Genomic DNA, 11,000 nt, shown 5'->3' with positions numbered 1-11,000 from the left:
CCCTGGACCTGCGGGGGGACGTTTTCCAACAGTGGGGAGAGCCCACCCCAAAAGCAGCCCCCACAGAGACACCCTCAGGTCCTCGTGGCACTCTCTGTAGACGTGCTGTTGGAGCCATTGTGCCTTCCCTTGCGCCTCCCTTAAGCCTGTGACTTGGGCTTCTGTTTCTTAGCACCTGGAGTCCACGCTGAAAACAAACTGGCGCCAGAAGTGGGTGCTACCAGACGGGACCAACCGTGGACTTGGCTGGAGGTTAGGAGGGGACTGAGGACTCCCAGCCCCAGGAGGAAGCTGTGGTCCTCATTACGTGGTGCCCAGCCGTGGCCAAACTGTTGCCTGCTTCTCTGACTCTGACCACGGGCCTGCCAAAGCTCGAGTTCTTGGAGACTGTTAAACAACAAAACCAAAAGAGGAAGTCGGAGTGGCTGGGGGAGGCCAAGACGCTCCCTGTCCCCCAGCGCTTGCAGCCCCTCGAGAGTGGGGGGCTTCTGCTGGGAAGCTGCACTCAGCTGAGGCCTGGGGCTGGTTCTCACCGACAAAAGGGAGCGGAAACGTGTGTCCCTTCCCACCCTGGCAAGGAGTTACGAGGTCTGCCCTCTGCCTGCTCCTCCTCCCATCTGCCTGCTGGGTGCAGGGACGCCTGAGCCCTAGGGGGTGGCAGAGCTACAGGGGGGAGGGGCCCACTTCGTGGAGAACAGCTGCCTGCCCCCTGAACACCCACGTGCTTGAAAATAAACGTCTCCTGCGTTAGGATGTTGAGATCTCTAAGATCTGGTACAGCATCTAGCCAAGCAATAAGACAGACTCCTTGTGCCTTCACAACAAGCTCCGGCGATTCTTGGGTGGCCGAAGGCAAAGGAAAGAAAATACCTGGCCAAGGGGATCCACCCCGTGATCCAGGACCCCTCAGACCTGGAAAACTAGGAGCACGGCAGAGTTGCTGTCTCCTGGGGCTGCTGTAACAAAGGCCCACACACGGGGTGGCTGAGAACAACAGAAAGTTATTCTCTCACACTCCTGGAGGCCAGAAGTCCAAAATCAAGGTGTCGGCAGGGCCGTGCTCCCCCTGAAACCTGCAGGGAAGTCCTTCCCGGCCTCTTCCAGCTTCTGGCGCTCTGCTGGCAGTCTGGCGTCCTGGGCTCGTGGCTGCGTCACTCCCGTCCTCCGCTGTCACAGGATGCTCTGTGTCTTCACATCATCTTCCCCCCGTGCATGTCTGTCTCTGTGTCCTCATCTCCCCTCTTTACAAGGACACCAGTCATATTGGATCAGGGGCCACCCTCTGACCTCATTTTAACTCGATACCTCTGTGAAGACCCTATTTCCAAAGAAGGGCCCATTCTGAGATCTGTGGGGGTCAGGACTTCATGTATCTGTGTGTGAGTGTAGGGGACACAGTTCAACCCCGAGGGTTGGAAAGGCCTAATTCCTCACCCCATCTAAATTTAGTGCAAGGGCAGGGACAGGCTGGGAGCAGGACCCCAGCCCCTCACAGGCCCCACATGAGGGACAGGTAAGCTGAGCCCCGCCCCACTCCCCCAGCCCAGCCTGTTGACCACCCAGCCTGGAGGTGGAGGCAGAGGGCAAAGGGGATGGGCGAGCAGCCAACACTGCCACCCACAGTCCCCACTGGGGCTGGTTCCTGGGCAACGGCTAAAACTGACCAAAGGCCTACTCAGCTTTGGGGGCTGTTCTGACAGATGCCAGCCTGGCACAGGACTGTGGTTTCTCAGCATCCTGAGACAAACCTCACACTCCCCCATCTCCCAAGAAGGGGGCTGAAGGAAGGGAAGCCTGGGGGAGCCCTGTCCAACCCCACCTCACATGCGGCCACAGCGGGCACCAGCTGGAGGACGCTGCTGCCCACAGGGCAGGACTAGGACACAGGATGGGCCAGGGCGGGTGGCTGATGTGCGTGGCTCCCCGGAACCCCTTGCCCAGACGGGACTCGTAACTGGCTGTCCTGGGAGCAGTTAGGACAGGGGTAGCTGCCTGTGACTGAAGAGCAAACCGACCGTAGCTGAAACAGGAAGGTGTCCACCCCGACGCCCAGGCAGCTGAGGGCAGGCTCCTGGGTCTGTGCAGGAGCCGAGCGGTCCCAGGGCTCCGAGTCAGCGACGCTGTCATCCTCACGACCTTTCCACTGCACCTCTGCCCACCCCGGGTCGGCCTCCCACGCAGGAGAAGCGGTGGGTGAAAGGGCCTCGCCCCTTGGGTGGCTCTTGTTTTCTGATTTCCCAGAAACGCCCACAGCCCTCCCGCTGCGCCCTCCAGGGCCGGGGGCGCCCTCCCGCCTGAACATCTGGGGCCACCGGGACAGGCTGTGTCTGTTCCCGAGCCAGAGGTGACCGGGCAGAGGAATGGCCCTCTGAACCCGAGCGCTGTATCCATCACCCTGAGAACCTAGACCTAAAGCTGGAAGGCGTCTGAAGGTGGTTTCCCTCTGAAAGAAGGCGAGTGTTGACTGGACTGGACGTGAGGCAGCTATTATCAGATACAAGAGCGCAGACACACACAGAGAAGGGGCTCCTTGGAGAAGGCGGGGATGTGGTGGGAAGACGTGGCTTTTGCCCGCGCAGCCTCCCGGTGTTCCTTTGGGGGACGCCTGGTTCATGTCCCAGCAGATGCTCTGGAACTGGGAGCTGTCTGGACCCTGGCCGCCCCGCTCCCTGTGCCCCAAACCCCCGCAGGGGCTCCCAGGACCAGCACAAGCAGAGAGCAGGCGAAGGGTGAACTCAGCTCTGGTTTATTAGAAAAGGTGTGAACAGAGTTGCACCGACAGGAGTAGCCCTCCCCACCCCCCCACCACCCCTCCCCCGGCTGTAGTGCCTCTCAGGGCGCAGCCTCAGTGGCCTGGACAGCAGGGTCTCCAGATCCCGGCTGCTCCCCACCCGAGCTCCCTGATAGATTTATTGCACTTAAGAAAAAGAAAGCTCTGATCCTCTGCCCCGATCTCCCCCCCGCCACCCCAGCCCTGGCCCGCACCCTGTCGGGGGCTGCTCTGCCAATGTCAACCACCACCGTCCCTCACCGCCCGACCGCACCACGCCTCCTGCCTGGGCCTGTGCCCGGGCCACCGGGGACCATCCCACCACCACCCAGGACTCCTGCCCCGGACAGGCAAGCCTGGCCCGACAGGCCCCTCCGGAAAAGGCGCCTGGCCTGTGGCCAAAGTCCTTGGAGACCTCCTCCCTCTCCTCCAATCCACCCCCCAGCCAGAGTCTTCGAGTGCTGGACACATAGACAGAAGTGCTTAAGTCAGGGCCGGGAGGCCCCTGTAGCTCCTGCACCCCATGTAGTGTTGCTGTGGGGGGTGGGGGTCCCCAGAAAGGCCCCCACACCCCTGGCGTCCCGGGCCTCAGGAAGACTGGGGTGAGGGTGAGCAGATTCTCATGGCTCTGGCCTCAGCTCATCGAAGACCGAAGGGAAAAAAGGAACTTGGGGAGGAGATTGAGGCCTGTCAGAGCCAGGGCTCTATCACAGCCCCCAACCCCCAGCCCGGCCCTCGCTCACCTAAAGTGTCACAGTGTCTCCTGCCCAGATTCCTGACTGGCTTCCAGAAGCAGCTCCTCGAGCTCCTTCTCGTTCTTGGAGCAGCTCAGTTCTGCAAGGGGAGAGCGGGCAGGTGGCCTCCAGTCAGGGCGGTGGGGATCGGGGGCCCAGCCCGTCCCCACCAGCCCAGCTCAAGCCAGACCCCCAGGGCAGCACAGGCCCTGGGGACCACTGAGACCATCAGACTCTAGCTGACAAACCTCACAAGCCCCTCGCCCAGGGAGCACTCCCAGGATCCAAAGGAAGCAAGGTGGGGACCGAGAATCATGTCCCATTCATCTTGTCCCTTCAAGGGCCATTTTAAAGAGGGGGAACAGGCCTAGCCACGGGCAGGTGCTTGCCTGGGCTCACACTCAGCGCCTAGGGGCCCCTTGTCCCCCAGCCTCAGAGCTCTTCTCACCATGTTCCAGGCCACAGCTGCCTGTCTTGGTCTCAGGCCCCGGGGGTGGCTCTGGGGGCAGCGCGAGGGCAAACTCGGGCTTCAGGCCGTTGGGCAGGGGTGGCCCTGGCTGAGGTGGCTCTGCCAGTGGCTGAGGCTCTGATGACCCCAGGTCCCGAGTGTCGACGGCTTCAGCTGGCAGTAGGGCAGGCGAGGGGGGTGGGGAGGATGAGGCAGGGGGAAAGGGCGGAAAAGGAGAGGCGGGTGGGGATGGCGGGGAGGGGGGCACGGGGGGCTCTGCCCTCTCGGGTGGACTCTCCACCCGGGTCACCACAAACACTTTGTGACCCCGGCCTGGGCTGGACACGGAAATGCGCTGCTCGGTGAGGGAGGACGGGCTGCCAGGGGGGCTCCTGTCCCCAGGGCACAGGGAGTCCGTGGGGGGCACCAGGGCGGGGCAGGGGGCCTGCGCCCTCTCCCCATCCTCCTCCCGGTCCTCGCCCTCGGAGTCTGAGTCTGAGTCCGAATCCGGGCCAGGCCCAGGCCCCGGGGCCCCGTTCTCCCGAGCCTGGGCGGGCTGGTCGGCGGGCTCCTCGTGGGACGGGGGCTCGGTGACGGTGATCTCGGGCATGGAGGCTGACAGCTGCAGCCGCTGCTCCTTCTCCTCCCGCTCCCGTGCCAGCACGAAGTTCCGCTTGCAGCCATTCTGGATCTCGGCGAGCAGCGCCTTCTGTGTCTCGATGAAACTCTTCACCTGCGGGCGGGGTGGAGCGGCCTGCTAGGGCTCGGGGCGCCCGTCCCTGAGGGGCCCGGGGCTGCCCCCCACCACCCGTGGCAAGCCCGCAGGGAGAGCCCGCTCACCGCCTCTTTCTTGGGCTCTCGGTCGAGGTCCAGGCGCAGCAGGGAGTGGTTCACCTTGAGGGCCAACGACAGTGCCATGAGCCCGCCCGTCTTGATCTCGTTCTCCCGAAGGTCCAGTCTCAGGAGGCGGGGGCTCTCGGCGATGAACTCCGCCACCGCCACCGCGCCTGGGAGGGGGACCGCAGGGGCTGGCCACGGGCCCATGCCCGCCTGGCCGCCCCCAGCCCGGCCCCCGCCCACCCGCGCCCTACCCTCGCACGTGAGCTTGGTGGAGGCCAGGCCAAGGCGCAGCACGCTGCGGTTGCTGATGAGGCCGTTCTTGAGGTTCCGCACGCCCTCGTTCCCGATGGGGTTGTGGCCCAGGTTCAGCGTCTCCAGGCTCTGAGTGTGCGGCTGCAGGGGCAGCATGTGAGAGTCAGGAAAGGCCCAGAAGGCCAGTCAGAAGAGAGGCCAACCCGCAGGCTCACTGCTCAGCAGTGCCGCCAGGTCAGAGGGCCGGCACGTTCCTGCTCAAGGCCGAAGCCCTCGTGCTGTCAGCAGTCTCCCCAGGGCCAGCTGCCCTGTCCACGCCCCAGCCTCCACATGTCCAGCCAGGTCCCACGTCCACAGCCCGGGCCCGCCCCCGCAGCATCCCGAGGACTCGGCACAGGCCCGGCGTGGGCCATTCTTAACCTGGGTGGGAGTCTTTGCACCCTGCAGACTGGCTTTAAACACTGCACTATAAAAACACCTAAGCCTTACTGAAGGCTTCCAGAAGTATTAAATCTCTATGCAAAACATTGTCACCGCTGCAAAGCACAGTTCTAGGCTACAGTGCTGAATGCAGAGAGACAAGGAAAGAAGGGCTACTCTCCTCAGGGCAGAGACGGCGTGGGGCTGAAGGAAAGACATGAGGGCTGAGAACAGCATTTAAAGGTTCCAGAACCTGCAGGATGAGCACGGCTGGGAGCCGGGTTGGATGGAAGAGGACGGTGTTGAGAGCCAGGCCCGGGGTGCCTCCCTCCCCTCTCCACTGGACTCACCAGTGTCATGCCCAGGAAGGCCATGCCCGTGTGTGTGAGCTGGTTGTTCCACAGCACCAGGGTCGCCAGCCCCTTCCTCTGCTCCTTGAGGCCCTCGCAGATGTAGGCCAGACCTGGGGGAGGCCCATGGCAAGTCCCATCTAGGGTCCAGGCACCTCCCCAGGGGACACCAGTGTGGGCGCAACTGCCTCCCCCCCCCTCCCAGCACTCAGAACCTCTGCTCCCCCTCCCGGGGCTCCGCCCTCACAGCAGTCTGCCCTGGTGGCCCAATGCTCTGGCCTGCAGCCTCCTGCAGCCACACCCCTGCCTCAGGCCAAACACGGCTCCCTTGATCCCTGGGATCCCTGGGCGGGAAACATTCCTCCCTGCCACTTCAGATCTTTGCTCAAATGTCGCCCTCTCACGTGACAGCCCTCCGAGCCCACCATGGCTGCTTTATTTTCCTCCACAGCACCTCTCACCAGAGACACCTGATTAACTTATCTTAGCTTCCTCTCCCTGAGGCAGAGATCTCTGCCCCACAGCTGTGAGCATAGGTGGCAGGTGCTCAGCAAATGTGGGGACTGGGCCTGGCCGCCCGGGGAGAAGGCAGTGGCCTCGCTGTCCCACTCTGCCCATCCCCTTTCTTCACTGAGGGCAGGGGACCTGCCCAATAGCGCCCCAGGTCCCAGCGCCCTCCCAGGGTGGAATCCAATTCCTCCGCTGAGGGGCTGGCCCAGTGCCATAGGGGTTAAGTGCGCACGCTCCGCTGCGGAGGCCCGGGGTTCGGATCCTGGGCACGCAACAAGGCACCGCTTGTCACGCCACGCTGTGGCGGCGTCCCAGATAAAGTGGAGGAAGATGGGCACGGCTATTAGCCCAGGGCCAGTCTTCCTCAGCAAAAAGAGGAGGATTGGCGGCAGATGTCAGCTCAGGGCTGATCTTCCTCACAAAAAAAAAAACAAAAAAAACCATTCCTGCGCTGACAGGCCCCACTGACAGCTCCCTCTTCTCTTCTTACTCACCTCCTGGCTCACCAGGGCTTCTCCCCAAAGACCCGACGTCTAAGCTCCTTCCCACCTCTGGGCCTTGGCATTTGCTCCTCCCTCTGCCTGGATTCTCCCCACAGGCTTCTCACAAGGCTGGCTCTGCTCTCAGCCTCTGCAGGGCTGCCCAGAGGCCCCTCCCAGCACCATCTTACATCGCCACCGGCTGACCCTGTATCCCAACAATCTTGTCTCCTCCAGGGCACTTTTCCCAGAGTGTAATTACTTTATCTGCTCAACACCGCACCTCATCCTGCAGGTCTCCACTGAGCTGTCCCCTCCTCTAGGAAGCCCTCCCTGGCCTCACGGCTGGGTTGCACACCCCCCTGGGCTCCTGCAGCCCAGCCCTGCCCAGTCTGGGTCACCACTGCCCGAGGATGGTCCGTGTCCCCCACTGGGCTGTGAGCCCCATGAGGGCAGGGCTGGGATGGTCTCGGCCACTACCGTGTCTCCAGCACCACGGAGCACCCGGCCGGGCCCACAGTGCTGGGGTGGGGTGGGCGGACCCCGCACACACCTGAGTCCAGCACGTGGTTGTTGCGGAGGTCCAGGATCTGCAGGGAGCAGTTGAACTTGAGCAGGTTGCCCAGCTGGGCTGAGTCCTGCAGGCCGTTGAGCTTGTTGTCAGCCAAGTACAGCTCCCGCAGGTTCATGTTCATCTTCAGGGCCGTGGCTGGGGGAGCAGGGGAGGGGCTGTGACGGGGCAGGCCCCAGGGACCCGGGCAACAGCCCCGGCCCACCAGCGGGCTGCGCGTCACAGCTCAGCCTCCCCCAGGCCTGGGGCTCACCGAGCAGCATGAGGGGCCGGCCCGACAGGCTGGCGTTCTCCAGATGTAGCACGGCCAGGCTGCTGCGAATGCGCAGGGCACGGGCCACGAAGGGAGCCGAGTGGTCCAGCAGGGGCGTGTTGCGGGCGTCCAGGTACTGCAGGCAGCTTGTCTTGCGGGTGGGGGCAGGCTGGGTCAGGCTGGCCCCCTCCCTCCCTGCGCAGGGGGGCTCCCACCCCGCGTCCCTGTGGCTGGTGAGGGAAGGCCCAGCCTGGGGTCCCGGGGTGAGCGAGGCAGCACAGGTGACAGCCAAGCTCCCTGACAGCTGTGTGGCAGAGAAGCCCTGCATGGGAGTGCAATGGGGTCGACTACGGCCGCCTCTAAGGGACACGATCCGGGCAGGGGAGGGAGGAAGGAGAGCGTTTGTAGGGAGAGAACGGGCCAGGGCACCTCTGACCACCACTTTCCCACCCGCCTGAAGCTGGGGCCCAGCACCCCCAATGGCCCACACTCCTAGGGCTCCTGGAGCCAGGCCCTAAGGGCGCAGTGCCCTGGGAAAGCGCTGGACCCCTCTGTGCCCGAGCCCCCTCCACCCTGGAGCCTGCGGGCAGAGGTGCCCACCTTGCGCATCATGTGGGCGGCGGCTTGCCAGCCCCGCGTGCCGATGTGCTTGTTGAAGGAGATGTTGAGGTGGGTGGCTGACTCGTAGTACTCGATCATGTCGAAGAGTGCGGAGGCTCCCTGGGGCGAGCAACGGGGCTCGGGCTCAGGTCGAGGCCCGGGGGAGGCCAGGAGGTTGGGCTGAGTGAGGGGGGGCTGGGGAGAGCCCTGAGGCTGCTCCAGGACCTCCAGGTTACGAGACTACCCTTCCCCTTTCCTGCTGGAGTCAACCTGCCTTCTCTCACCCCTCCCACTCGTGGTCCTGACCAATGTGCTGTGTGATCAGCACAGGCCTTTGGCGGCCCTGGGTCTGGGCCTCAGTTCTCCAGGACCCCTCTCCCTGGGTTCCTGGTGGTCTCTGAATGTGAGAAGGTGAGGACACCTAGGCCTCCATGGGGAGGCTGCTTTCAGAACATTTCTCAAACTTCCCCCTGCAGACACTGTGATCCCCAGGGGGGTTCCTGGAAAGCCTCCTGGTGGCCCATGCCTCCCTAAGTCTCTCCCTTGCTCACAAAGCCCCTGCCTGTGGGTCTAGGAGACCCTTCTCTGGGCCCCACCCCGGAGCCCCAACATTCCCCCATCCACTCAGGTCACACTGCATGTTATCTCCGTTCTATCCTTCAAGGGGTCCGCCCAGTCTTCGTCCTTGGGGCTTCCCTCCCCAAGCGCCCCTCCCCTGCAACCCTCAAAAGGGCCAGGGAGCTCAGAGAGAGGGCATGGCCGTGGCAGGGGCTGCTCACATCTTCGTCCAGGTTCGTCTGCTCCAGATCCACGACCTTGAACTGCAGCCTCTTGAAGACCTCCTCCAGGGCCTCGCAGGCCTTGTAGTCGAGCTTCTCACCTGGGATGAGATGGAGCATGTGCACGCCTGTGAGTGTGCTTCTGTGCATGTGTGCACATGCTCAAGTGCGTGGTGGGGGGTGGATGGAAACATGGGCTCCAGGCCAAGGGAGGGAGGAAGCGCCCTCGCCCCACCCTCGCCCCTCCCCTCGGCGGCTGCACCCACCTCATCTGGTGGGGGGTACCCACTCCTCTCAGGCCCTGCCCCTGCCCCGCCCAGCTCCTCTTCTGGCAGGACCTGCTGCCTCCAGGCAGGCCCAGGCCCACGCTCCCACGCTCCAGGGAGACTCAGCCCTGCCCACAACCCCAGGGCTCCCGGCATCTGTCTAGACACATACCTTTCAGGTCCAGACAGTCAATGCGGTGCCCGAGGTCCGTGAACTCCTAGGAAAGCAGAGTGGACGGGTGGTAAGGCAGGAGGACACCTGCAGTGGCCAGGTTGGACCCCGACAGTGGGGCAGGTGGGGTTCTGACCTGGCTCTGTTATTTCTGAGGTGAGGCAGTGTTCTGGCATAGGGGTAGGGGCGCAGGCCTCACAGAACAGGGCAGCTCTGCCCTCACAGGCTCTGGGGCCAGGTAGGCCTGGGTGCAGCCCCTCTGCCCAGCTGAATGAAGTGTCGGAGTGGGTCCTGGGCATCTCTGGGGTGGACGTTCCAGGCAGAGGGAACAGCCAGTGCAAAGGCTGTGAGGCAAGTGCTAAGGCCGGCAAGGCTGGGCTGACAGCTTGGGGCCTGAGAGGCCTGAGGGTGACGGCGAGGCATCCAGCATGGCACACAACGTGTGCTCCATAAAGAGGAGCAAAGACATGGATCAGACATCTTCCCAGGCCTCTCCCAGCTCTGAGCCCTACCTCATCCCCCACGGTGCCAGGTCCTATTCTCTGCGCTCCACACACGCCATAGGGTGTGGGCTGGGATGAACCCATGTACAGACAAGAGGCTAAGGCCCGGCCTTGCCTAAGGTCACTCACTAGTAACGGGCAGGCTGGGTCTGAACCAGGCCGGCAGGCTCCAAGGCCTACACTGTTGGCCCCCACCCTGAGCGGCCATCTTTCCCTGGACGTGGCAACAAGCCCTTCTGGAATACCCCACAGAACCCCTAACCCAGGTGTGCACAGATGGACAGTGAGCATGACTGCTCACAGCAGCGCTACAGGAGCAACAACCCTAGACACAAGCAACCTTGGTACATTCTAGAATGACCCATCCAGAGAGAAGGCACTAAGGCAGTGCATTACCAGCACAGCCAGGCTGGGCGGGCACGCCACAGGTACAGTAACACCCTGTTCATATAAAAACAGAAACTACTCTGTGTCTGTGTACCTCTGGGGAGTGACCTGCCCTCTTACAAGCCCACAGGAGAGGCCAGAGCATGAAAACCCCATGCTGTCGACAGTGGGCGCTCCTTGGAACCAGGACTTGGGCAAGAAGTGAGAAGTGGATTTGCTTTTCACGTCTGTAGTATTTTAATTTTTAAAAGATTAGAGAATATATAGAACAGAACTTCTTCGAGGAGTGCAAGATACTTGAAATTCTTACTTTATATAGTTCTACAGTGTTGAAATCTTCATGAGGAGCCCGACTACTTTCACAACTGAACAGAGGGTTTTCAGAGCCGTATCTGCACGGCCCTGGCGGGGTGGCCAGGCCTCGTGCGCCCTCTCCTGCTCCGGGAGACGGCAGGGGCCCAGCTTCGCCCCGGGCCCCCGCCCCCCGCCCCCCGCCGGGCGCACCTGCAGCTGCCCGAGCAGCTTGGGGATCTGTCTGCAGTTCAGCTTCTGGCAGGCCTGCTTGTAGGCGCCGACGACCTCATCCACGGTCACGTTCTGGGCTGCAGCACAGAGAGCGGACGCCAGCCCGTGACTCTCCACACCCGGGCCCTTCACCCCCTCCCG

General features: G+C 63.1%; 1 protein-coding gene across 2 annotated transcripts in view; it reads right to left on the bottom strand.

Moving 5' to 3' along the window:
• Positions 1-2,816: 2,816 nt before the first annotated feature.
• PPP1R37 (protein phosphatase 1 regulatory subunit 37) overlaps positions 2,817-11,000 on the bottom strand; it is a 39,908-nt gene continuing 31,724 nt past the window's right edge. Inside the window, exons 2-13 of one of the 2 annotated variants that reach the window (XM_058529559.1) lie at positions 10,839-10,936; positions 9,445-9,490; positions 9,007-9,107; positions 8,228-8,347; positions 7,628-7,778; positions 7,357-7,512; positions 5,815-5,927; positions 5,044-5,185; positions 4,793-4,959; positions 3,953-4,685; positions 3,514-3,604; positions 2,817-3,437 (exon numbers count right to left, since the gene is read on the bottom strand). In XM_058529559.1, the coding sequence (XP_058385542.1) occupies positions 3,522-3,604; positions 3,953-4,685; positions 4,793-4,959; positions 5,044-5,185; positions 5,815-5,927; positions 7,357-7,512; positions 7,628-7,778; positions 8,228-8,347; positions 9,007-9,107; positions 9,445-9,490; positions 10,839-10,936 (1,910 nt within the window). In that variant the 3' untranslated portion in view covers positions 2,817-3,437; positions 3,514-3,521. Of the gene's footprint in view, positions 3,438-3,513; positions 3,605-3,952; positions 4,686-4,792; positions 4,960-5,043; positions 5,186-5,814; positions 5,928-7,356; positions 7,513-7,627; positions 7,779-8,227; positions 8,348-9,006; positions 9,108-9,444; positions 9,491-10,838; positions 10,937-11,000 lie in introns of those variants that run through there. The other variant, XM_058529560.1, reaches the window with a different exon arrangement.

This window comes from Diceros bicornis, chromosome 34 (genome assembly GCF_020826845.1).
Source record: "Diceros bicornis minor isolate mBicDic1 chromosome 34, mDicBic1.mat.cur, whole genome shotgun sequence".
In the NCBI taxonomy this organism is placed as follows: Eukaryota; Metazoa; Chordata; class Mammalia; order Perissodactyla; family Rhinocerotidae; genus Diceros; species Diceros bicornis.
The sequence above is the reverse complement of the archived record's forward strand: the minus strand, read 5'-3'. Positions and strand labels throughout refer to the sequence as shown.